Raw genomic sequence first — 27,662 nt, forward strand, 5'->3', positions numbered from 1 at the left:
TACAAGGCACACACGTGCGCACACAACACACACACACACAATAATGAGACTAAAGCTGAGGCTTAAAACCCAATCTCTCTCTCTGCACTCCGAGCCCCTTTACATTTACAGCATGTGTCTGAGCTTTTTATTCAGAGCAACCTACTGCTTTACAGTGTTCAGTTTCTCGCCCCCGGGGATTCTTTGGGTACAGCTGTTCCTACCCAAGCTGGGAACGGAACCCCGCAGGTTGCCACGTGACAAACGGTGATGGTGCACAATGCGCTACACCAAGCACCAGCAAAATTCAAGGTGGCGATGATCAACCGTCAGGTCATTTACCTTCACGCTCAAACACGTGCGCCGTTCTGTTGTGTTCGCCAGCGTGACCACGGTGAACAAATATACATTTCCATTTGATGTAAACTCAGTGGTTGATGTCGTATTGATCCTGTTCTGATTCTGTTATCCTCCACAAACAGCAGAACTGAAGCTGTGGACCCCTTCCTGTCGGCCAGCGGTGAGCAGTGTCCCACACGCGATCAATAAAACCAAATTAAATCTAACTGCCCGCCCTCGGGCCTCAGACGAGCAGCGGTGGGAAAACTCATTCTTTAAGCCGGAGCACGGCTGTGAAGTCCAGCTCCGAAGACACACAGCAGGCGCAAACACTCTCAGACACTCGGCTGAGGGGGAGAGGGATTACAGTTTTAATTTGTATGATCACAACAACGCAACTGAGATTGATTTATTAAGTGCAGGAGGCTTGTAAACAACAATCTCACCATAAACAAAGCTTTTCTTTAGTGCGGAGCAGTGTGCACTAACGCTACATTAATAATGACTTCACGGCATTCTCTTTCAGCTGTGTTCAGAGATGAAGTCTAAGCTTTGACCCTATCGTCAGGAGCTCTGAGGTCAACCCTCACCCCTGGCTCATGCGGAAGGCATCACTGAGCTGATGTGACAGATCTGGGAAGCCCCAGTGGAACTGGAGATGATTATTTAGGGAGAAAATTCAGGATCTCAGGACAAGCAAAACCATAAAAAAATATTTTTTTGTTAATGACACTCTGGATATTTCAGCATGTACATGACCACAGAGGGCGCTGTTGGTGCTAGAGTTGCATCATTCACTGGCCCATAGTGCCCTCTCATACACGAGTGATTAGAACAGCTGTGATCTACTTACAACACACAACACACACACACACACACACACAAAGTATAGGAGTAGCTCTGGAAATAATATCAGCTACTCGTGATAAGACAAAATTATTACAGTCTGTGGATACAAATATGTTTCAGATATAATTGCATTTCTGTAGTAACTCATCTCAGTAAATATCATCCCAACACCCATCCCTGGGACTGCTATTTTCTCAAATTACTTTTAAAATGCAGTATTTTAGATACATAATGAGCATTCTGCCCATTACACATTTCCCATAAAACAGAGGTGTACTTGAAGCAGAGCAGTTTGTTACCAGTCTTTTTAATTTAACCAACCACTTTGTTCCTGCCATCAAGGCAGGGGAAGACACGTAAAGGCCGTAATAACTTCTTAGAAAAGGCTGTTTCCCTTCTAGAAATGTCTTTATATACTTTATGTTCACTTTGGTATATTTTTGAAATGGTTCTGGGTCTTAAAGAAAATCTGTAAACACGCATGGGTCAAAAAACCCCACAGCAGCGCTTTCCTGTTTAAACAGCTCTGTTCAGAACAAGGCGCTCTCTGTTCAACCCCCGACAGCCTCTGCACTCTGTCTGTTTGCTTCGTTTAACCTTGTCTTTGTGCTCTCAACTAAACAAAAACTCCTCTGCGCTCTGATTGGAGAGACTGGTGAGCAGGCGGGGCAATTTAAATGTGTCTGCCCTCCACGAAAGATGCAGTACCCAATTAGAACGACTCATTTAAACCTGCATTGTCAGACTTAGGCAGACCACAGAAAACTGGCGGGTGGTCTTATTTCACAGTGTGTGGATTGGTGGGCTCCAGATCCCCACAGTAATGTGCTATTACACTGAGTCAGTGATGATTTTATAATATCTTTTTTGAAAAGATTCAAAATCAAAATCTTGCTCTAAAGAAAAAACACATTAAATATGAACGCAGATTTTTTCATTCAGTGTCCGCAACTTGGCGCCCTTAAGTAAACATCCAGCACCATTCACCGCACTTCTTCCACTCATACACACCGCACTCCCAAAGCTCGTAACAACAAACCCACCAACCCTGGCCTTCACAGAGCGAGGTCTTCATCGCCTTTCGTCCAAATGCCTACCGCTCCCGTCGCTCCGGACTTTCTCCCTTCCCTCTGCAGGAGGAAACACACACGCTCTGCATTATTCAGATATTTTTACGTAAAACCGAGTGCGAGGAAGGACAAATCTGTATGCAGAGGTCAGCGGGGAGAGAAGGCCAGTTAAAGTTTCATGAACAAGAAATTGCAGCATATGCTGAATAAGAATGTGGCGTGAAGCAAGCCGGTCTTATTTCTCCGCATGAGAATGTCCACTCTGAAGCTCAAAGAGCATGCTAATATAATCTCTCACGCTACGAGCAGAAGGACTAGAAAGGTGAATCATCTGCGATTGATCAGATCTGCGGCTCTGTGGGTAAAGCCCACGTCTAATCCTCTTGGACCTGAGCCTGCTGAAAGTCGAGAGAAATCCTAAGAGCGAGGAAACCGGGTCGTGTTCAAAGGTGGGACACAGAGAACTGTCTGTTCTCTTTGATTACGGCAAACCGAGAACATCGCTTCCACGTTCGTTCAATACTCCTCCACAAAACTGAGGGAGTCTTGCATCTTAGCTTGGGCTGACAGCTTTAACTCTTCTAGGAGACAAAACCCGAAATATATGCACCGCACTAGGTGAGGTTTTTTTGCTAATGGGCACCCCCTACAGTTGGCAGAGTGTAGTTGAAATTTACAGCACTGTCCTGAAGTCAAGAGGGAGGGGCAGGGTTACACAGTGCAGTTTCTGTGGTGCTGAGCCCAGAGTAACAATAACAGAGCCTCTATTCTCCAAAGTGAAGCATCATACTGTTTTTGAAGTTGTAAATTTAAGACAAAAAAACTAGCAAGTGCTCCTCCCTCTGACCTGGTGTAGTGACCCTGAAGGATAAATTAAGTCCTCAGCTCATAGCTCTACTGGAGTCGAAGGATCTTCTGGAGATTCCTGCAGTGCTTCAGCAACTGTGTCCAAACCCCGCAGCTTCTGCAATCGATATTAGAAAAGAACACACTCTGCCTGAGATAAAAATCCTGAGGAGTTTTAAAGAGTCTGAGAAAGCGAGAGGTCAGCGTCTTGCTCCGCTCCAGAATGCTAATGTGTTTTCCAAGACCACAGTCTGAGAGTTTCTCTAGGTTCTTGTTCCTCTCCTCTCCTCAAAGTCCAGGGCCAGCCCTGGTCTAATTGTGAGAGATGTGGGCTTGGGAACGGAGGGTTGTCGGTTTGATCCCTCAGCTGTGGAAAGTGGAGGCAAGGGGAGTGAAAGAACAGTGATGTCTCCTCCCTCAACATCCACAATCCTCAATTGTTCTTCAGACTGCCCGGTGTTCAGGTGGTTGTGTTCTCACTGGTTTGTGTGTGTTTTCACTGCTGTGTAATCACAAGCAAAGCACATCTCATTCAAAATGTAAGGGGTAGGACCATCATAATCCTCAAAAATGAGTGTCCTGGCAGCAGTGTGTGTCCAAATTTGTTAAAAGTAATCAAAAGCTCTGCCCTTCTGTCCGCAGGTTCCAGAGGTGCTCATGGTGCAAATGCCTTCTTCTGACTGTACCTTTAGACGTGAAGCATCTCTTGGAACTGGCTTCCAACTCACCCACACACACAGTCAGTAAAAGGGGAACTAAGGGTGTTAATAAGGGTCAAACAGCTCAGGCGTCCTCCATCTGCTTTCCCGGCTGAGCCACTAGGAACAGCATCTGGAAGAGTTTGGATGGTGTAGAGACCTCTGAACATCGAAAAGCATGAAATAAGATGGGGCCATTGCTCTATTCCTGCGCCAAACGTGGGAGATACTGACTTATTTTCACTGTTACAGACTTCTTAAGGAGGAACTGACTCTGTGTGAAAGTAAACCAAACGAAAGTGCTACAAATCTAACAGCTCGATTTACAAATGAGTTTCTGTGGCATTTTAAACCGTGAATATAAGCAAGTTAAAGTTCAGCCATGTACACGCCGCAGTTAGTTTCTTACTCAAACTGTACCATTCCACCTTAAAAGACATAAAGCTTCTGAACAAAAAAAATAAATAAATAAACATGAGGGGAGTCTGATTTGCTGTAGAGGATTCTGTAGTTCTCAAGAATCCTCGACTTTAATACGTACAAATGGCAACAAAGAACTTGAACTTGGCCGCTCTGTCCCTGATGTTCTTTGATCAAGGGGATGAAAGGCAACTAGTTTTTCGAGAACGAACAGACGGATGGTAAATTGCATGAGCTCCCTCCTCCCTCTGCTGCAACACAGGGGCACAGAAGGCCTTTAGACCAAAGAAGCAAAGGAGAGAAACAAACGGAGAGACAGTTCTCTAATAAAGACGTTGACTAATAAAAGGACACCGCCTGGAGTTAAATCACTACAGCGCCTTCTGTATGCACTCATTTTTCCCCATTGAAGAGAAAAAAACAGCGACCACAAGGACTTTGTGTGTCCGAACAGTGAGCGCGGTAATGCACACATTCTAAAACCCCATTCTTTTCTGAGCTCTGATGAGTGAACACGAGTATGAAAGGGGAAAAATGGATCACATGACGGGCATGTGACATTCCCCAGCTCAGTCCAAGAGCTCAGCTACTCTCAGCGCAAATTCCTTCCCCATCACAAGGTTAGGAAGCTGTGCTACATCTCACTGGCTCACAGATGTAGATGTACATGTTGTAAACATACACCACCTCAAAACGAAGTCAGCCCGTCCCCACCAATATCTATATTTAACTGATGTCATTTGACAGTGGTAAGGCGCTTGTAGGAGGACACTAACTCAACTACACCACACAAAATGCAAACTACCACAGGGTATGTTTAAAATATTAATAATACTAATACTACTAATAATAATAATAAATCAGGTTAAATCACCCCGTTGTCCAGGGCTTTTATTTTGCATTATTAACTGCAATTCCTTTACGCACCACTAGGAGCACCCCTCAGAGTTCAAATAACTGTGGAGGACAGCGTTGGCTAGCATTGTGCTGAATGATGGGAGGAGAGTGAGGACTGAGGGAGAGAGAGAGAGAGAGAGAGAGAGAGAGAGAGAGAGAGAGAGAGAGAGAGACTAAAAAGACATTGTTTCATATAACTGCATTCAAGAATTTTAAAGACTGCTTTAAGCGTCACATCAAAAACATATTGACGAAATGTCTGATCTGGGTTCAGTTCTGTAATCTCCGCAAACCACAACCAGATGTAAACTCCCAACAACTGCCTGTAGACCAAGGCACTGATAAACATCTACTGCAGGGTTATTCAGGGCCACTCTCCAGGCTTTTCAGCTGACCTCCCCAAAGACTACTGACCACTGGAAGACAACACAAACCACCTCCCCTTTTATGAATTACTCATTTCCAAAGCATTTGGGGAACAGCCCTCCTCCACCCTGCAGTGCTCCATAAGCTCCCGCTGCGCTGGTGTAGCGGTGTAGCTGAAGTCTGCGGGGGAGAGATTACCTCCTGAGTACAAACGACCACAAACACACGGTGACATTCAGGAGGGCGGCTTCTGATGTAACACACACTCAGCAACCCACCCAAATGTATTCCTGCAACAGCTTGAGGTCTAACCGAAATGTCACCTGGCCACTGGCAGCTTGTCCCAGCAACTGCTGGGTGCACCAGAGCACTGTGGCCCTGACTTTCTACTCTCTCTCTCTCTCTCGCTCTCTTTCTGCTGACTGCCCTCTCTCTCTCTCTGTTGTTTAAGGCCAAAACAAACAGTGACAGACACCAAGTCACGGCCAGTGTCACAGCGCTTTGTTTACATTCAAGATGCACTGAAACTATCAACAGACCAGTCAAGCTCTGTCCACATTCACATCCTTTCACACAAGATTTAGGCCGGACAAGCTTCAGATCCTCAGCCAAGATCCTAATCAGCAACATTATATCCCAACGTGCCAACATGCTTCTCAATGTTCTCACATTTTACCATTTATGAGCAGTTCTTTCTGCACTGCAGAAACTGCACTATGTAACTCCTAGAAGAGGGTAGGAAACAAACCCTACCTCCCTGCCCTAATACACTGATTTCAGTACAGTGCTGTAAAAATTAATTACACTACGGGAGCCCCACAAGAAACAAAACTGGGAACTGGGAAACTGGATTTACACTCTTGCTTTTGTTAGTTTGCTGCTTGTTGATTTATCCACAGTTTTCTCACAAGTTCCCGAGTACTACACAAGATGGCTACAGCTGCAGATTCAATCACAGCATGTGTCTGAAGGGTCAAATTGGGAAAATGACTATCACATTTCATCGTGTTTATGCAGTAAATCTGTGGTTTTATTTTGATATTTTTAAGCAACATTAATACAGTGGGGTGGCACGGTGGTGCAGCAGTCACACAGCTCCAGGAACCTGAAGGTTGTGGGTTCGATTCCCGCTCCGGGTGACTGTCTGTGAGAAGTTGGTGTGTTCTCCCCGTGTCCGCGTGGGTTTCCTCCGGGTGACTGTCTGTGAGGAGTGTGGTGTGTTCTACCTGTGTCTGCGTGGGTTTCCTCTGGGCGCTGTGGTTTCCTCCCACAGTCCAAAAACACACGTTGGTAGGTGGATTGGTGACTCCAAAGTGTCCGTAGGTGTGAGTGTGTGAGTGAATGTGTATGTTCTGTGAAGGACTGGCGCCCCCTCCAGGGTGTATTCCCCGCCTTGCGCCCAATGATTCCAGGTAGGCTCTGGACCCACCGCGACCCTGAACTGGATAAGGGTTACAGATAATGAATGAATGAATGAATGAATGAATGAATGAATGAACACAGTGGCAGATACCCCACTTCTGATTCAAACTTGCTTCATTTCACAATGATACTCTAAAGTGTCTCTAAAGTGTACGAGAACCTCTCGTTGTGTTGAGTGGGTCTTGACCTTTGTCCTGACCACTGCAATTAAAAAAAATGTGCTTGTGTGTGAAGCAAGGAATGGTCAGTGGAACTTCTTCAAACCCCATGCTGAAAGTCAGCTGCCAGAAGAAATTCCGAACCATGTTCTATTCCACTGTGGGACCGACGAGAGCCGAAGAGCGACCGACATACTCTTTTACAACGACTCTGTGGTCCATCTTTTCAGCTGGAGAAAATGACTGTTTTTCATCTGAAACAAATTTTCCGCCCCTTCCCCAAGAGCGACCCCACAGCCTGGAAATTAAGGCCAACAAATACCTTCCTCGTTGGCACTCTTATCAGTCTCTCTGCGAGGACCACAGCTCTAAAGCCACTGTAGTCCTCAAAGGCAGATTTTCTTTTTCCTCCTGAATGACAGAGGGCACTAAACAAATCAGTGCATTGAATTTAATTCATTCAATCGAGTACATCATTTCCACATGAATAAAACATATTACATCAGCCCCATTATTGACGAAAGTGAGTAAACAGAAGGACAAAAATGTGTTCATGTAAAATATTGTATTCATGTGGAAATGATGTAAACACAAACCCAGAGCTTTGATTTTTTGTCGAGTGAAGACTGGAGGAAGTGGGCAATAAAAACTTTGACCGTCATGGATTTTATAATGAATATTATGTGATTATGAACATAATTCTCTTCCTGCTGAGCTGAACTGGGCAGTCGTACAAGTCTAGTTTCATTAAAGTGGATGAATTTATTAAAGTGGATAGAAGAGAAAAAAAAAATAAATAAAAATATTTTTCAAATGTAAAACTAAGATGAGGTATTCTGAATATTTGCTGCATCTTAGGCACTTCTCAGAGTCTAACCAATCACAGCACTGAACCAGCATTTATCCAAGACCTTGAAGATGTGGGTAAATGGAGCAAAACAAATACAAAGTGTGGAGAAATAAAAGCACTGATGAAATATAGTTTAAAAAATAGAAGAAAGAGAACAAAGTGAAAGTGACTAAATACAGCTTTTCTGCTCCTGGCTCCTCACTGCCCTACGTTTGAAGTAAACAGAGGCTCACTCTCAACCGTGGCTGAAATCTGTCATTATAAACAGGTCTGCTTAGAGAGGGTGTATAAAACAATGTAGTGTTTGGTCCTTGTGGTATTTTGACCAAAGCAAGTCACATGCATTTGATCAGGATTTCAGAACTACAAACCTGGTTCCGCAGCAAAACAAATGTAACCTAGAAGCTCAAGGTTATGTCGTAATGGATACGTTTTCTTATTAAACCAAACGAATTCGGCCTGTGTTCTATAAAATCTTGTCAGACTCGGTCCAATAGTCGTTATGAAAGAACATATCTGTGGGCGCAGCATGAATAGGTCAATTGGATTTGTCTCTGCCTGCTCAAACCACAAAGGCCCTGCTCCGGCCCAGCCCATCCGTTTCAGAGGACAATGAGTATTTCCCTGATTGTGTTTGAGCCCTGAGAGACTTGATGGAGGAGGAGGAGAGGGTTCCTGAGAATCGCGAGATGAGACGAGAGAAACAGGGAGGACAGTCGGACTAATGGGAAATGGGATGAGCAAGGTAATTCTCCCTGAGCCACTCAGCGTCTCACTGCTCTATTAATAACACTAACTCAAGGAGGGAGAGAGAGAGAGAGAGAGAGAGAGAGAGGGAGAGAGTGTGTGAGAGAGAGAGAGAGAGAGAGAGAAGGTGCAAGAGACCGAGAGAGTGAAAGAGAGAGTGCGCGCGAGAGAGAGAGAGAGTGTGTGTGAGAGAGTGAGAGAGTGTGAGGGAGAGAAAGAGTGCAAGAGAGCGAGAGAGAAAGAGAGTGCGAGAGAGAGAGAGAGAGAGAGAGTGCAAGAGAGAGAGAGCGAGTGAGGGAGCGAGAGAAAGAGTGCGAGAGAGAGAGCGCGAGGAAGAGAGTGTGTGTGTGAGAGAGAGAGAGAGAGAGAGAGAGAGAGAGAGAGAGAAAAAGAGAGAGAGCGCGCGAGGGAGAGAGTGTGGGAGAGAGAGAGCGAGAGAGAGACAGCGAGAGAGATATGCCCTCAGCTATCTGACAAGACAGGCTGGCCCTTAATTAGCTTCCAGGCTCAGCTCGGGCTGATGCACACGCATCATCGCCATCATCTTCGCCATCATCATCAATCAATAGTGCTCTTTATAAGCACGCAGACGTCGTCCTCTGGCCCACGATAGGGCTGAAACGACACACACAATTTCAGGCTCAATACGTCTAAGAAGAGACGACACAGCACCACTCTCTCTCCTCTGATACCAATACTGAAACCTCCAATATCAGCTGATCCTTAGCCAGAGCTTTAAGAACCAGTCCACTTTAAATATAGCACACAGTGACCTCACCGCTAAATACAGCTGACTCTGGTGAGATTATGACCAGCGAGAGTGAGAGAAAAGGAGAACAGAGGGAGAAGAGGAAGCAGAAACAAGAAGAACACAAACTTAGAGAAAGTGATCATACGAGAGAGATATTCTTACCCCAGCTAGCTGCTGGTCATCTGGAGAGCTCCACACTGCTCAAGCTTCAAGAGGGCGACGGCCACTGTTTTCAGCCGTTCTACAGATTCTTATCTTTAGATAAGAGACGTAGAGCCAGGGACCACATAATCGAGTCTGTTAGAGACTCCCAAACAACCCCACACAGTTTGAGGAGAGTGTGATGATAGTTCAGGGCGGCGGTGGGTCCAGAGCCTACCTGGAATCATTGGGCGCAAGACGGGAATACACCCTGGAGGGGGCGCCAGTCCTTCACAGGGCAACACACACACACACTTACGGACACATTTGAGTCGCCAATCCACCTACCAACCTGTGTTTTTGGAGCATGGGAGGAAACCAGAGCTTTTTTCACAACGTTGTGATTGGTTTTCACAACGAATCGAGTTTGCTTTTCCAATAGGCAAATTTGTTCATTGGAACCTGGAACTGGGTACTTCTTTAGTACCTGCTCATTCACGGTTCCAAGTAGAGGATAACCGTGACATGTGAACACCGCAGAGCTCTGATTGGCCAGAAAGACTTCTAAATCACAACAAAATGCAGACATCCAGCACAAACTAGGCTAGTGTAAACTCTCTAAGCTACGATAGTGATCATGTTTGTTTTCATCCGATTCACAATAGCGTTTTGGTCGTTTGAAAAGATTCAGACGCTGCTTGGATCGGTGGCGACACTCCAGCGAATGAAACAACAACGACAACGACAACAACAACAACAACAACAACAACACAAAAACGAAGATGATACCTTCATCGCATTCCAACGCTCACTGTTCCAGTTACAGACTGTGATTTGGACTCGCTGGATTCACACTGATGTGAGAGCGCTAAGATGAAGTTGAACGGAGTAAACTAACAGAAATAAGAGCGCTGAGAAAATACGAACAAAAAAGAGATCAAAGAAAATAAGAGAACCAAGCGAAAATGGTGAAAAAACATACTCTGTCCTCATTTCTCGGTATCTTCTGTTAGGAGTGAACAACAGCTCGTTATCGTTTCAAGGAACCGGTGCTGAACCTGGCCGTTCTGAACAGGGCTGTTTAGACTGGGGTATTGCGTGTTTGATCCTTGTAGTATTTTGAACAAAGCAGAGGATAATGGAGGGGGATATGCCCCATTTAACTATTGCTTCTTTCCCCAACGTCAAGCCACATTACCAGCACAATAAAACATAAATAAATAAACACAGAAATACTTCAATTAACCCCCATGACCCTGAGACTAAGTGGAAAAGATGACGATGACAATGATGACAACAAACCCAGCACGCAGCTTCCTGTAGCTCAGCTGATAATTATCTGTTGGATTTTGACACACGGTTTATATTTAAAGCTGAAGTGGTCACCTCATTAGCATCTTCAACTGCTGCATGCGTTTGTGCTCATTAGCGATCAACAGTAAAGAGATTAGCACTTGGAACAATGTTCAAAACAGCAAAAACAGAAAGAACACTCCAAGAGCTCCACACCACAGAATCTCTGCCCACTTCCTGTCCCACAGGATGTCCTGCTGTGAAGGGAAGATCAGAAAAACACTCCAATTACACTCCACATAAACACGCAGCTGAAGTGCAGATCCGGCTTCCTGCCTTTTCCACGCCGCAATAAACCAAGATTTCCTCAGACTCTGGAGGAATTTAGTGCCAATTCTCTCCTCAGTGCTGCAGGTATTGATACACCGATGTAATATTCATGCATTATCAATATATAAAAAGTGTTCGTATACAACACGTACCTTTTTTTTGTTTTGTTCGGTGTTTGTAACAAAACGAGCCATAATTCATTTTCACTAAATGAAACCGATGGCCAAAACACCACAAGGACCAAATGCAGCAGCTGCGCTCTCCCCCTGTCTAAACAACCCTTTTCTGCACCCGTTCCTTTAAACGATAATGACCTGCTCACTTCTCACACCTCACCTGAGGCGCGAGGAGCAGAAGCTCTTTTTTTAGCTGTTTTCGCTCTGTTGTCTTTGTTCTCCATTGCTGTTTTCTCAGGTTTTGCTCAGTGTTCTTATTTCTCCACGCCCGTTGAGGTGCCTCGTCTTTCCACTCCCACATAAATGCGGGTCCAGCACTGTGATTGGAGAGACTCAGACAAGGGGGCGGGACAACTTTAAAGTGCACATTTACTAAAAAGGTAACTACTTCGTAATATTTCACATTAAAAAATACATTTCTTAAAATGCCTGGCTCTGATTGGCTGGCATGTTTTGACCTCATGATTCTGACAACAATTTTTAACAAATAATTAACAATGCTCGCATTCTTTCCATTGCTGTATAATCTCTTCGTGGAAACATCGGTACAGATGACGTATGACTCGATGCTGCAGGTCAATGGGCAAACCATCTTCAGCAGTCACCACGAAAAAAGAATCCAGTTTCACTTCAGACACAAACGCGGTCATTCAGGCCAGGCTTCGCGGTGATACGCCAACATGGCTGACCTCCAGCTTGGCCCTGGGGAGGTACAAAGCATCGTGGGTGCCGTTTCATCGCTGGCAGCTTTGATGACATCATTAAAGCCAGCATGGGGAGTACCACAAGGACAGAGAGAGCAAAACAGGTCCAGACGTATTTAAGCTCCAACAGAGAGACACTTACTACAGAGTACCCTCTGTTTCTCTCCTGCTCTCCTCAGTTAACTCCTAATAACTGGAGCTAATAATAACAGACCTCACAGTCTTTTGGAATGCCATATTGATATGAATAATCACTAACTAGTGCTAGTGTGTGGGGTGAAGCAGAAGTAACACAGGGGGAACCACAGCTGTTTAAATGTGACCTGAAACTAAATAAAAACCAAGACAACGGATGTGTGAGACTGGAGAGAGGTGTAATGTGTTATTCTCCGTCTTGTGCACAATCTGTGTGTGTTAAAGCATTAAAGCAGACCTACTGAGAAAGGGTTTTTATACCTAATGAAGTTCGCTATTCACCGACGATGCCGTTTTCACCGAGGGCAGCAGGGTTTGGTTATGTACTGAATTTACAGTTAAAGGTTTTTACATGTTTTCTACACTTTTCTGGAGCGAAGGCAGTGAGTAAATCACTGCATGGGTCCGGCTCTTCACGACTCGACTCGACACGGCTCAGCTCGCTTTAAATGGAGCCAGTGATGTTTCGCAAAACCCCATCTCTAACAGGAACCGCTGACTTTGAAAACCATCACAACAACAACAACGGTGCTAAAGTTAGGCGCCGTTTACTCATTGTGCATTCGCTTGTTGTTTTAGTTTTTTGGATTAAACATGGCTCCATGCCCCGGTTCTCACAGATCAGTTATACTTGTTCAGCTTTTGCCAAAAATTTTCATCGGCCATCAGCCCAAGGAGCATATAAAGCTTTTCAAAACAACGTGAGGTAAAGTTACGAGCTGCCGTTGTGAGTTCAATAAAAATAAAAGTGCTATAAACTTAAGAGATTTCACAAACGGCACCCACGATGCTCCGGTTTGTGCTGGATCTGAATGAACTCTCTCAGTAAACAAGGAACGTCCCTGGACGTTCAAAATAGGTTTAAAAGTAGTCTGTCCGTCAAGGACATATTTTAAACGTCAATGGACGTTCAAAATCCATCTTAATAAGTTAGTTAAGTGGTGACCAATCGATAACGTCAGTGGACATCCAAAATACGTTTTATACGAGTAATTTATTTCGGGACCAATTAATAACGTCAACGGACGTCCAAAATACGTCTAATAGTCGTATTTTCAATGTCTGTGTTTGGACGTCTTTTCAACTTTCATTTTCAACCTTAAGAGAACGTTGATTAGACGGCAGTCATTACGTTATTTCAACGTTGAATCAACGTCTAAATGTTTACTGGGCTATTTTGTGGTGACTGACATGTCTCTCTGGCCAATCAGAGCTCTGCAGGGTTTACACCTCACCATTTAGTACGTACTCTGCCCGGTTGGAACCAGGAGTAAGCTGGGACTGAAAACTTACCCGGTTCCAGGGACCAGGCACCAGATTTGGCCAGAGTTGTGTAGGTTCCACGCAGTGAAAAAGCACCGTAATTCACATCCGTCTCTGTCATTTACACTGCCTCAATGTCCGGTGATTGGTCCGAAAGTCCGACCCATCCACTAGTTTTTCAAACTGCAGACGTACCCCACCTAGGTTCAATTTGATCCAGACTGAGATCACCTCGTTTGGTGAGACCAACTTATGCTGCCTCCGTATGTACAGTGTTTTTAATATTCTGGAAGAAACAAGGTTTGTGTGAAAGCTAAAGGCTTCAGGTTGTATCTGTACTGTCAGTCAGACCCTTCTGTGTTTGCTTTGACACATTGGATAGTCCTGCGTTTTTCCCAAGAGTTGGTTGAAGCTTTTCTGTCATTAAAATGTTGATTTATTATTTAAAAATGTGTCTCTCTTAGTTCATCTCTGTCCTTTTCTTAAAGTCTAAAAGTCTGAAGATAGATTTTGTCCATTACCCCATGGTTAGAGCCCTGGTGTTTATTAAATGAATGTGGCTGGCCCTGAAGGCATCACACGTCTCGGTCAGGGAGCGTCAGGGAGCTCCAGGGAGCCAGGAGGAAAGCCCCAGGCTAGGACTGGACGGACCAGACATGGAGCTAAAGCCGCAGGAAGAAAAAGGCAAGAGCGGACACCTCGGCTCATCCACTATTCATCACAAAACTGCCTTCAGTGCATCAACACTGCCGGTTTCTGTGCTGAAGGTGTTGATGAGGTGCTAACGACGCTGGAGATCCTTACGCAGTAAACAAGAAGCAGTTTACTGTTGAAATGAAAATAAAAAAGAATGAACCAAAACAGCTGCTTAAATCACAGAGGAAGCAGCGGTCTCATCTGGGAAAGATTACTGCAGCCACCTAAAGCTCAAGGCTCCTAAAAGAACACACCTTATATCCAGCAGCCTCCATATCTCTCTCTCTCTCTGCTACACTAACTTTTCATTCTCTCTATAAGATACTTGAGGTGTGTGTGTGTGTGTGTGTGTGTGTCAGAGGCTGAGAGCTGAGATCAGGGGTTTCCCAGATCTACGCTGAGAGAAGGAGAAAAGCTTTCCCCCACTGGAGCAGCACCAGGAGTCCATTCCCTTCACACATCTCACATTTCAGTCCTGAGTTGGCTTCACCTCACTTCTCTGAATATTTTCAACATACATGAGGTTTCTAAACCAAACACACAAAGACAAAAGAGCTTTATTTAAAGGAAAACAACATGTAATATCAGGGGCAGTGTTAGTGACTGTCCAAACAAGTCATAGACATTGTAACCTGGGGTGAGCACTCAGTGACATTCACGTCGTCCACTGATTAAAGCTTAATGGTTTTCAAGCTTAATGAGGACCACGAAAGCGCCGGATCATCATTTACAACCTGCTCCTAACATGTGGGCTACACTTGGATGAACCTGAAGCTGAGGGTTGAGAGAAAACCCTTGGGATTGGGTGATAAACAGTAACAAAATCTTTAATTTATTCTAAATTAGTTGAAAAATAGGAGTCAAATTCTATTGTACTCATGTGTCGGGCAGTGTGTCAATGAGTACGCTGTGCATGTGTACGTGTGTGTGTGTGTGTGTGTGTGTGTGTGTGTGTGTGTGTGTGTGTGTGTGTGTGTGCACGCGAGATACACACTGGGGCTATTTAGCGATGAATGGATGCTAGCTGTAGGCGGACCCACACAAAAAAGAGGGCATTTAGGGCCAGAACAGTGGACTGTGATTTAAAAAAAAATGTTCCATTGCAGTACACTTTACACACACACAAACACACACTCCTCAGAAATCACTATTAACTCTTTGGAGAGAAACAAACCCTCTTTTAAACACATACATTAAATAAACAGGGACATATTCTACACCTTTCCAGAGGGAGAGCGAGTTCTGGAGCTGCAGCATTTGTCCCGCACCTTACACTGTCTTTATCCTACAGAGTCAAGGCATGTGAGAACAGAACCGCTAATGTTCCGGAGTTTCTCCTGTACGCACTGCACAGGAGCATTTGCCACTGTACGACACAGAAAACCTCTACACCCGCTCTGGGACATCCCTGGACCCTGCACTCTGGAGTTTCCCCAAAGTTGATAAGTGAAAGGCACTTTAATGACGTGACCTACTTTGGTCAAAATACCACAAGCACCAAACATCACAGCAGCCTTTTCAGGACGAACAGTTTCAGAGCCTGTTCCTTTAAATGATAATGAGCCACTTATCTTTATAACAAGAGCCCAGGAGCAGAGGGGAAGGTGGTCTGCTTTTTAGCTGTTTTTGCTCAGTTCTCTCTCTTCTCTACATTCGTTGTGTTCGCTTCACTCTGTGGGACCTGGTCTTCGTGCTCTCATGTTTTCAGACTCAGACAGCCCCCCCAAACACTGACTGAGTGCTTTTCTATCACAGGTTGTTTGTTAGTGAGCTCCAGATCCGCAAATTAACAAGTGACAGTTTCTTAAGACGTCCAGTGGAAATATCTATCATCAAACACAGGGACACATTTCATGATATTGAATTGTATCAGTGCCTCTCAATGACTCTTTTTCATCACTCCATTAAAACTAATTACCAACACGAGTGCATTGTTTACTGTGGGAAAGTGTTGGCTACGTGTAATACTTTTTTTTAAAGGAAACCTCATCAAACATTTGATCGAATTCAGCGTAGAAACATAATGAGGGAGAGTCATGAATAATGCAAGAGGAGAAAGGAACACTGCATCATTTCATCTCTCAGAGGCTGAGTGACTTTCCACACTGAGCCAGAGACTGACGACAGGGAGAGTTAGTGGCACGCACACACACACACACACACACTAATTGACACTCTAAAACCACATACACAATACCCAACTGTCATTTCTGAGCACAATGGCTTCAAAAGCTCTCTCAGATGTTGGAAAAGAAAGCAGGAGCTTTCCAGTGAAGAAACTTGCGCTTTTTTTTCCTCACAACACCATGTTCTATTAAATATAGAAGCAGCAGTACCATATGCACCCTCTGTGTTAGGTGTAATTGGCTCACACACACACACACACACACGCACACACTCACTGGGAACTCCAGTGCAAAACACGTGAAGAGAGAGAAAGAGAAAGGAACAGGACTCGGCTGCAGTTGTGTCACAGTCGTGTGGTTCCTTTGTTCCGTGTTCATTTCACACATTACAGCACCAATCCTTCTTAATCACAGCGCAATAACGTCCTTACAAGTATATTTACTGATATTCCCTACCTTTACCACATAAATTCCCTCTGTGCAGACTGCCCCCGACTGTCGTTTTCAGTGATTTGTGCACGTCTGCGCTGACTGCCCAAGCTGAGTGCATGACTGTGAATGTGAGCAGCTCAGTGCAAACACAGAATACACTGGTAAACTTAACCTGCTGATCTTAGCCTGACTTAGATCTATGAAAGTGTCAAACAAATAAATACAGTGGTTGAGTTCCTAACTTGTGTTTATTGAGAGTCAGAAAACATGTTATTTCTTACTAATTGAAGGAATAAGGTTTAAAAGACGGTTGGTCCCCCCCCAACGGTGTTGGGAAACTCTAATAGGCGTCTTGCCTGTGACGTAGACGGTGGACAACACTCTAGAAGCTGCACTTAATTTAATGCGAAATGACAAAAAGGTGTGTTGTTTTTGGCTGCAATCATTCAATGTACAGTGGGACATCTGTGAACAAATGACCCAAAGATCCCAAAATATCCAGAAAATGGACTAAATTTGTCCACTTTAAACGGACACTTTGGAAAGGACCATCCGCTCACTCCGTTATCTGTAGCTCATTTCACTGGCGCTTTTCCAACAATATGGGCATGTAAGGACACCAACGAAAGGTGTTCAAGAGCCTCTGTAACATGGAGGTAAACAGGGTAAGGACACTCACTTCGCCTGTTTTAGTTGGTGTTAGTTAACGTTAGCTTGACTCGCTAAACTCTGTGTCTCAGATTATACTCGGCTACGTAGCTGCATTACGGAGGTTTATAGTGTCGGATGAATTCGAGTTCGACTTCGATCACATTTACAAGAATAACGGTACCTCTACATTTGAGTTTAGCTTATTGCTAGGCTATTGTCATGAATAATGTTGGTTATTTAGCTAGATACTGTCATAACAGTCAGTCATAACGGTGTTTTACCGCGGCGTTGTTCAGCTGTTGTCCACCAGTGACGTCACGGTCGCGTTCAAGAATTTCCGTAGAGAGCTCGGGTTTTTCCGTCAATTTAATAAAATTGTAGTTTTAAAGCAAATTAAGCAGCTATTTTCATTTTAATTCATACTTATATCTGTCAGTAACTACAATAATGTGCAATATTCATGGAGGTCCATTAAGTGGTGCTTAGCCTTTAAGGCTGTGAACGTGTTGCATTTAAAAGTAGAAAGGATTTCATTTTGCGTGAAAGTCGTTATCAAAACACGCATAATGACAACTGTCAGAGCATCCCACGACGTCTCCGTCTGAGAGCTGATTATTGTTGTTTATACAGATTTCTGTGCACGGGAACCGTAAGAGCTTCTTAATGAGGGGCTTTCTCCTCACACTGGAGCTGCACTTTGTTTCTTCACACAACTCATGTTTATGAAGCATATCATTTTTATAAAACTGTAATCTGGGACGTCCAAGACTGTGTGTGTAAACCCTGAGACCTCTGTCATTCACCTCACATCCCATAATCACCACAAAGTCTTCACCCTGCTGAAAGAGCGCAGATATTCTTGGAACCTATTTTTAAAACCCTTTTGAATAATGAAACAGGTTTTCCGAGGTATTCCTCCGGGTGTTGCTGGTTGGAGTTCTGGGATACTGCCGATTGTTAGCTTCCTAACTGCCGTGCTTCCACTTACAAAAGCAAGTGAATTCCTTCAGTTCCAAAGTCTGTGTTTTGAATTCCACCAGGGTAAACCTAAACCTAGTCGAGTATCAAACTCCCTCACATCCCTGCGTACAGGGCGGGAAGATCACTCCGCTTCGGCTCTCTACAGTACGCACGAAATCATTTCAATTCTATCTTGTTCACAAAAGACAGACGTGTGCTGGACGTGGCCCAGTGGGTTAACAATGAGCAGGATGAGGGAAGGACCTGAGGCCTCACTAAATATAGGCTTCAGAGTGGCCCCAGACACAAAGGGACTCCTAACCCTCAATCTGAGATTGTACCTGTTCAGGAAACAGCCCAGAAACTATTCACACACCAGTTGCTAAGAATGAAACACTTTTCGGAACAGCAGTGTAAGGAGACAAGGTGTTGCATTGTTTTTCTTCATACTTTAACAAATGAAACCTACCAGCCCAGAACCCATTCGGCCCAACGCTTCCTGCCCTGCTCCCCCAGGTTCTCGTTCAGTAAACGTGGCCATAGGAGAAATAAGAGAAACACAGGCTCGTGTGGACAGTGTTGGGGCAAAGCAGCAGAGACTAAAGGAATCAGATGACATCCCACCACTGTCTGATGAATGCGATGTCAGCGACCACAGCGAAGCAGGGAAACACCGGCCGCTGGCGTCCTCTAACCTGAGCAGAGCGGCAGGGCGGGAAGGACCGAACAAACTGAAACTGCTGCTTTAAAGTAAATGTCAAACTGTAGCCCACACTTGCGCTGTGTGTCACTACAGAAAACGGCTTCAGGGGAAACTGGCACGAAGCTAAAGTAGAAACCAGAGAGTGTGCGGGTTTTGACAAAGAGCTCGCGAATGTGTGTGTGTGTGTTTGTCTGTGCTTCAGGCAAAATCACATGCCACAAGCTCACACCATCACACGGTCCCTGAAAACACAAACTTCATATAAAATGCCTTTAAATGTTCCCAAATTATTTTCCAAAATCTATGAACTCCTTCCAGGAAAGAGCAGACGGCGTCTCGAGGACCAAGAATGATAAGAATCTCTGCTATCGCCAGGAATGTTTGTTCTAACTGCATTTCCGTCTGTGAGGAATGTGGTGTGTTCTCCCTGTGCGTGTAGGGGTTTCCTCCAGGTGCTCAGGTTTCCTCCTACATTCCAAGCACACGCAGTGGTATGTGGCGTAGCTGTGGCTGAGCAAAACTGTGTGTGTATGAGAGTGTGTGTGAGTGAGTGACAGGGTGAGTGTGTGATGCCTCGTCCAGGGCGTGTTCCTGTCTTGTACCCAGTGATTTTGCGTAGACCCACTGCGACCCTGACAAGGACACAGATCCTGACAGAAGATGAATGGAAGAGTGAATGAATGAATTTCTATGAATTAAAAAAAAACAACTGGTGGATGATACCCGGATCATGGTGCGTGTTTAACTAAACCTACAGGGAATGCCACCACCTCAGCTCCAACCTGGGAAACAAAGCGTATCCATTACATTAACCCACTCTTATCCCACCGTCTGGATTCACAACAAACTGTCCACCAATGTATTCACATCCAACTCTATCTACTAATCACCTTTTCAACCCACAGCTCATTAATGGAAAGCTCAGCATGCTTGGAGGAGAGCACTCTGCCGTTGTGCACTGAGGAGCACCAGTCTGTGTGTTGGTGGAGGAACAGGGGAAGGCGCTCTACCCACACAGAGAGGAAGGACTCGTGCTCCCTTGATCTCCGAGCCACAGACTGTGCCCTCGCCAGGGATCAAACGGAGGAGGATGTTTTAAAAATATTTCACTTGGAGCAAATCCTTTTCCAAAGGAGAAGGTGATTTTTGTGAATGTACGTCAGATTGTACAAGAAGAGCCATCTCAGAGAAGCGAAGCAGAGCAGGGTACTCACCTGCCGTGGGACTGGAATTCGAGGTGGACGTATTTATCCTCATGAGTGACGGCTCTTTTAGCTCTCTGGTGCTTACTGTGCAGGGCAGCGGTATCGTAGGACAGGCCCTCATAGTGACGGATGTATTTATTCAGACGATTGGCAAACTGACCTGGAAAGAGTAAAAGAATAGAAAAAAAAGGGATGAAGATAGACTTAACTCTAGGAGCTTCAGGAGACAGATATGAAGAGTACATCCCAATGCAGTTATAACACTCTGATACACAGGATGAATCCACTGATTCAGACTATAAGTGTTTATTTATTAAATACCACATCAATATGTCACAGGACTCAAGGGAGATTTCCACGAGGCGTAGACGACAACGGAAAAGGACATAAACACAGAAATGCCTGAATTATATATAGAACTGTATAATAGAATCAGAAGTGAAATCACTTTATTGGTCTCCACATTTAACCCAATTCGTGCAGTACACACACACACACACACACACACACTAGTGAACAGTAGGGGGCAGTAAGCACAGACGCCCAGAGCAGTGGGCGGACCTAGCCACGGCTCCCTGGGAGCAGTTGGGGGTTATGTTCCTTGCTCAAGGGCACTTCAGTCATAACCTGCCGGCTCTGGGGATCAAAGCAGCAACCTTCCAGTTACACGCCCAAGCTCCAGGGACCTGGAGGTTGTGGGTCCTATTCACGCTCCGGGTGACTGTCTGTGAGGAGTGTGGTGTGTTCTCTCTGTGTCTGTGTGGGTTTCCTCCGGGTGACTGTCTGTGAGGAGTGTGGTGTGTTCTCTCTGTGTCTGTGTGGGTTTCCTCCGGGTGACTGTCTGTGAGGAGTGTGGTGTGTTCTCTCTGTGTCTGTGTGGGTTTCCTCCGGGTGACTGTCTGTGAGGAGTGTGGTGTGTTCTCCCTGTGTCTGCGTGGGTTTCCTCCGGGTGACTGTCTGTGAGGAGTGTGGTGTGTTCTCTCTGTGTCTGCGTGGGTTTCCTCCGGCTGACTGTCTGTGAGGAGTGTGGTGTGTTCTCCCTGTGTCTGCATGGGTTTCCTCCGGGTAAGTGTCTGTGAGGAGTGTGGTGTGTTCTCCCTGGGTTTGTGTGGGTTTCCTCCGGGTGACTGTCCAGATCCCGGGGGGGGGGGGGGCACCTAGCCCCTATCCCCCTTGATATGGAAGGGTTAACTGTAATATACTTTGTATAAAAGACTCATGCATTCTCGTAAGAGCTTGACACAGCATGGTATTCAAGAAAAACTCCTTGAATGAGCTGCATTATTATTCCATTACATTAATATTACATAATTATTATATTTACTGGACTGAGTAAAGGCCTTCGTTAATTACAACACCCACAGAAACACTCCTCGAAATACTCACAGCACACGCACACACGCACACACACACACAAATTCATATCTTCTGCAATATCAAACCTCCCCAGGTCTAGATTGTGATAGCTCTACTAACAGAGCCCACCAGCGGGGTCAGTAACACAGCTACAATAAGCTCTGCTCCAGTCAGGCAGGATCTCTGCTGGAGCATTGGGATAAAACACAGCGCTGTGTTTCTGCCTCTGCTCATAAGCTCCAACATGATCGCTCATTACTCATAATTCATAAAAGCGAGACGAATGCTTTGTGAGCTCTGAGTCTGAATGTTTCTTGCCGTCTCCCTGATGGCACTGCAGTCAGTAACTCCAGCACCAGCTTCCTTTACAGAGATACGGGACATTTTCTCACACACACACACACACGAAGTAACAAAAACAGGAGCAGAAAACAATCCATGGCTATTTCTGCCACTGTGTGAGACACTTAGAGACACTTTGCACTGATTAGATCCAAGACACTCCACTTGCAAAAAAAAGAGCAAAGCATTCAGTCCTCCACAACTGCAACTTCAAACACTCTAGAGAAATACAGAGGAAATGCGACTCTCTACAACTGTCTACAACAATGTAGGACCTGGTTCACCACCACGTCTGTCCTCATCGGATAAACATCACTTAAAGGGGCGGTACTAAGGTAGTATTTTGACCCTAAAATTACAGTGAAATTCATTGTGAAGCTTCACTGAGCCGTAACAGGGAGATAACAGCCTCTGGCATTGCTTTTCTGAGCTCAGCACTGCAAAAACTGCACTGTGTAACTTTTGGAGGTGGGCAGGAAACCAAGCTTCAGTGTAATTTTTGGTTAAACATGTTTTTCTCTCTATTTCCTGAAAATGGTGGTGTTTTGACAGGCGACAAATGCATAAAGTATGGTCACAGCACCATATATAATCTGTTTGTGTGTGTGTGTGTGGGGTGCGTGTGTGTGTGTGTGTGTGTGTGTGTGTGTACACATCTGTTTTCATCCTTCCTGTGATGGACAAAAGCAGTTTCCTGGTACAGAACTGGATAGAAAAAGCCTGACCTCAGCAGAGGGCTGAGTCTGTGACGCTGATACACTTTCCCTTTGCCTAGAAACCAGCAGGAACATACACTGGACCGGGCACCACACACTCGCCCAGTCACTCACACCTGTGGACGCTTTGAAAAGTCAATCCACATGCCAGCATAAGTTGTTGGACTATGGATGGAAACCCAGGCACAGGGAGAACACACTCACAGAGAGTGACCCGAGGTGACTTGGGATTGAACCCAGGACCCCAGACTATACGTTGAACACATGTGAACGCGAGTCCCAGGTGTGGAGTGTGAATTTGGGATCCCTGAGACACACGGACCCCCTGCACTGTGCACGAAGGGGCTGAACTAGTCCGGAGACCAGATAATGGAGCATGAGCAGCCATTTTGTGCTTAAGGTTATGAGGCGAGTGCGGTCACACAGCTTACACAACAGAACGCCACGGTGTTTACAGTGTACACAGGTCAGATGAGCTCAGGGTACGTACAGAGACCTCAAAGAAACTGAATAGTGGCATGTTCCGGTCCCATGGGGTGGATTTCAAGTGTGAACATCATCACAGACTGAGAAACAGAACACCCACGACAAAATAAAACAGGAACTACTCCTACGCCTCAAAACACTACTGCTACTAAGAGGGAGGAGGTGGAAGAAAAAGGAGGAGGAAGAGGAGGATGAGAAGAAGAGTCACACATCAGGTGACTGTGTGGAAACGGTTAAACCAGGATTAAAAGGAGGGAAGGGGTCATTTCTTTCTGAGTGTTAACTGTTATTTTCTGTTTCTCTAAAGAAGTGTTTACACATGTTTTCTAATGCTCGTGATTTTGTGACGGCCCCTTAACACCAGAGTGGTCACAGAAGCGCAGAAACGTAACTGTGGGCTTATTAAAGGCGTATTTCATGATTCAAATCAAAAAACATATTTTATAAAATCACAATTCACTGCCTCTTCACGCTGTTTGCACTCGAAACCAGTCTAATGTCTTTACGAATCCCCAGTGTCTGTAAATGAATGGAAAAACAAACTGGCTCGGCCCGGTATGCTAGTCACTCAGCGCTTTTGTTTTAAAGGCAATGAAGAGAACTACCAATGTTGAAAAGCACAAAGCAAGACGAGGATATCACGCTATTTCTGCTCTACAGATGAGTAAAATAGACCCCTTAGACGACTAACTGCATTAACGACAGTGCTACAAAACTAAACAACACGAGTTACACATGAGTTTCTGTGGTCATTTAAACAGTCGTCTCTCTCTCTGACACCTGACTTTATTTCGGAAACAGAGATAAAAAGAGAGTGAGAGAGAGAAAAGTGGGGGGAGTGAAAAAGTGAAAGACAGAGAGAGACACAGGAAGCAAAAGAAGAGACAGGGGAAAAGAAAGAGAGGCAGATGGGGTGATAAGGGTAAAAAAAAAAATAGAGAGAGCACAGGGAGAAGTTAAAGGAAAAGAAGAGAGAAAAAAAGACAGATGGACACATGCTGGAGTTGTTGAGGACCCTTCACCTGCAAGACAGCGATAAACCTGCCACTCATCAACGCAGAGAGAGAGAGAGAGAGAGAGAGAGAGAGAAAGAGGGAGAGAAAAAAGAGGGAGAGAGAAAGAGAGAGAGAGAGAGAAAGAGAGAGAGAGAAAAAGAATAAATCAGCTGTGACTTTACTCGTAAAAAGCAGGGCACACTGACACGCATTTCAATTCCAAAGGCATTACATTCTCCCGCTCTGTGTGTGTGTGTGTGTGTGTGTATAAAGGCAGGCACATGCTGTAGCAGTAGAGATACTGGTAGTGTAAAGAGATCCCTCGTATTTTAGTGAATGTAAGTCATGTGCTCACGGAGATGCCTTGTGACATTTAGAGTCTTCCTCAGTCTCTCTCTCTCTGTCCGTCTCTCTCTCTCTCTCTCTCTCTCTCTCTCTCTCTAACCAAGAGTGTTATTGTGTAAATGGCGTGATGACAGAGGTCTGTGCTGAGTCCTGATTGGCTTTACCCGAGAGAGGGACATCCTAACACTCCAAGACTGCATGCAGTAAGGTCAGCCACTGCTCCTGTCCTCCTCCTCTCCTGCTACCACTCCACTCCTCCTCTACCCTGGAAGAACATGGAGGAGTGGAGAAAGAGAAAGGAGCAGGAGGAGTCCAGTGAAACAGGAATGAGTCCGATTAAGACCCAAGCCCGTCCCTCACACGCCAACTGCTACAGAGGCTCCGCCCATTTAATGGTGTACATGTAAATGATATAAAACCCATGCTGTGCTGCTGTCTCTGTTGTGGTCCCTCCTCTGGGGACGGTCATAATGACCCTCTAAAATCAGTGCAAGGCCTCCTCAGCACCTTCCAGTCAAAGCGTCACGGGCAGGTGTTTGAAGCAGCCTCTCTCACCTCCTCCAGGGTTCGAACGTCCAGTAGGAGGAGGAGAGGAGGAGGAAAAGTAACCTTAAGGGTCTCTGGACACAGCCAGGTCCTCAGTACAGGAGCGGGGGATAATGAGACAGGAATGGAAAAAGAGCAGAAAGATACAGACGTGTAATAATGGGGAACGCATTGCTTTGTAGAGTGAGAAAGGGCCTATTTTCATAGGGATTTATTAGCAGTGCAAATGCAGAGGAGCCAGCAGCACAAAGCTGCTTCTCAAAAAAAACGTCACACTAACGCGCACTCAGAAAGCCAAAGAACCCCCCCACCCCCACCCCGACATCAATAAAGGCTAAACAGAGCTTTTAAATAGCAGATGAACGTCTGAAATAGAGCCGATCCGCTGCAGACAGCACTCGTGAAGACGCGGTATGGGCTTGAGACAGACAGAAAACAGAGAGACACACAGACACACAGGGAAAATCAATCCCATTAATGCACGGTGACACCAGAGCAGCTCTGAGATGCTAAATAGCTGCACAGCTTTGGCAGCTCGCCCCAGTGCTACTATCGTTATTAAACACAGGAAAAACAACACACACAAACCTTCCTCAGAATCTACAACAGGGTCTTACTCCATCCCCTCAGCATCCGCCTCAACCCCCTCACAGCACCGAGTCAAAATGTAACAGGGGTTTTGGGGCGCACACTGCCTTAAAATTAATGGAAAGAGGGTAAGAAAGGCTTTGGCATTGAAGAGAATCATTTCTGTGTTTGGAAAACGTTACTAAACCTTTATGAAAACACTGATGTGAACCCAGTTCTTAATGAAACATCTGTGACTTGTTTTGGTTAAAATATCACAAGGACCAAACCCAACAGCATTGTCTAAACAGCCCTGTTTAGGACGTCTGCTTTCAGCGCCTGTTCCTTTAAATGATAACGAGCCGCTCGCTGTTCACCCCGACCCCGAGTGCACAGCAGTGAGGACAAAGGAGCAGAAGCTCTGTTTATTAGCCGTTTTAGCTCTGTTCTCTTTCTTCTCCGTTCTCATGTTCTACTCAGATTTTACTCGGCGCTTCTTGTTTTTGTTTTGCTCGTTTTAACCTCATTTTTATGCTCTCACATGAACGCAGGTGGCAGGGCAACTACGTAAGTCTTGTTTTATCCCATGTTTTCTAAAAGATCACAAAAAACCTGAGTGGGTTTGGGGTCCCCACATTAATGTGATATTTGTTCGGAATAAGTGCCTTTTAAAAGAACTCGAGGAGAACTAGAAGCTGCTGAAGCATTAGTGAAGGTGGAAACAGCGAAGAACGTCTCTGAAAATCACTGGTAAAAGCCTGGTCTCTTACAGTCCCTGGAGAACTGTGCAGTATCACGCAGACACGTCTCACTCAGCTAAGCTCAGCTCCAAACCTCTTTGTTTACACTGCTCAGAAGAGGCAGACAGAATCAACCCCTGAACGAGACCCTTACAGCTCGATGTGGACATTACGGGGCATTTTTAAGAGCTTCCACTACAGCGTCTCCTCGCAGCGCCCAGCAATACGAGCACATTCACTTTTATGGTCCAGTGGACAATCGTGGGATGCTTAACTCTCGTCTCCATGGCAACACGACACACATGTCCCTTCAAAAAGCGGGCAATTTGCTCAGAAAGCCAGTACGTTAGTCACAGATTTTCACCGACTGAGCCACGCTGGAGGAGCACGAGTAACGACAGGGAAAGAGACATTCCATTAAACCTGATAAAAGTAATGGCATAATTACCAGCTGCTCTACTCCCTTTAGCAGACGGGCGAGTCCACGCTCTAAAGAGAACCACTTTAAAGTGAGATCGCTTCAGACGACTCCACGAGGAAAGAGATGTAAGTGTAGAGGGAGAGTCGAGGGAACACCACTCAGCTCAGAAGAACAGTACTGAAGAGTGTGTTAGTGTGATGATGATGATGATTATTATTATAAACCTACTACAGTTCCCTCTTCCACATCCCAACTCTCAATCTTCATGTTGGTACAGCGCATTTCAGCATTACAAATGAAATAGGTATGTTTGGGAGATTCAGGAAAGACAAAGATGATTCACAAAGGGGGGCAGCCGTGGCCTGGTGGGCAGGGGACTGGGAGTGTAACCGGAAGGTTGCTGGTTCGATCCCCAGAGCCGGCAGGTCATAGCTGAAGAATCCTCGAGCAAGGCACCTAACCCCCAACTGCTCCCTGGGCGCCGTGGCTAGGTCTACCCACCGCTCCGGGCACTCAGTGTGCTCACTGCCCCCTAGTGTTCACTAGTGTGTGTGTGTGTGTGTGTGTGTGTTTCACTGCATAGAGGGTTATATACTCAGAACAAATTCCTCTGTGTGCAGCACAGTGGCCAATAAAGTGATTCTAATTCTAAACAGCGGTGCAGCGTCAGCAGTAATGCGGGCTCCGTACCGGTCCGTTGTGGTGAAGAGAGAGCTGAGCAGAAAAGCAAAGCTCTCGATTTACCGTTCAATCTACCCACGAGCTTTGGGTAGTGATCGAAAGAACGAGATCGCGGGTACGAGCAGCTGAAATGAGTTTTCTCCGCAGGATGTCTGGACTCTCCCTTAGAGACAGGGTTAGGAGCTCGGACATCAGGGAGA

General features: G+C 45.4%; 1 protein-coding gene across 1 annotated transcript in view; it reads right to left on the minus strand.

Annotated features, from left to right (window-relative positions):
- The window catches only part of LOC136677611 (disintegrin and metalloproteinase domain-containing protein 10-like), a 97,754-nt gene that overhangs the window by 48,672 nt on the left and 21,420 nt on the right, over positions 1-27,662 (minus strand). The window contains exon 2 of the mRNA XM_066655176.1: positions 20,277-20,427. Coding sequence (XP_066511273.1) covers positions 20,277-20,427 — 151 coding nt within the window. The remainder of the gene's footprint in view (positions 1-20,276; positions 20,428-27,662) is intronic.

This window comes from Hoplias malabaricus, chromosome Y (genome assembly GCF_029633855.1).
Source record: "Hoplias malabaricus isolate fHopMal1 chromosome Y, fHopMal1.hap1, whole genome shotgun sequence".
Classification (NCBI taxonomy): Eukaryota; Metazoa; Chordata; class Actinopteri; order Characiformes; family Erythrinidae; genus Hoplias; species Hoplias malabaricus.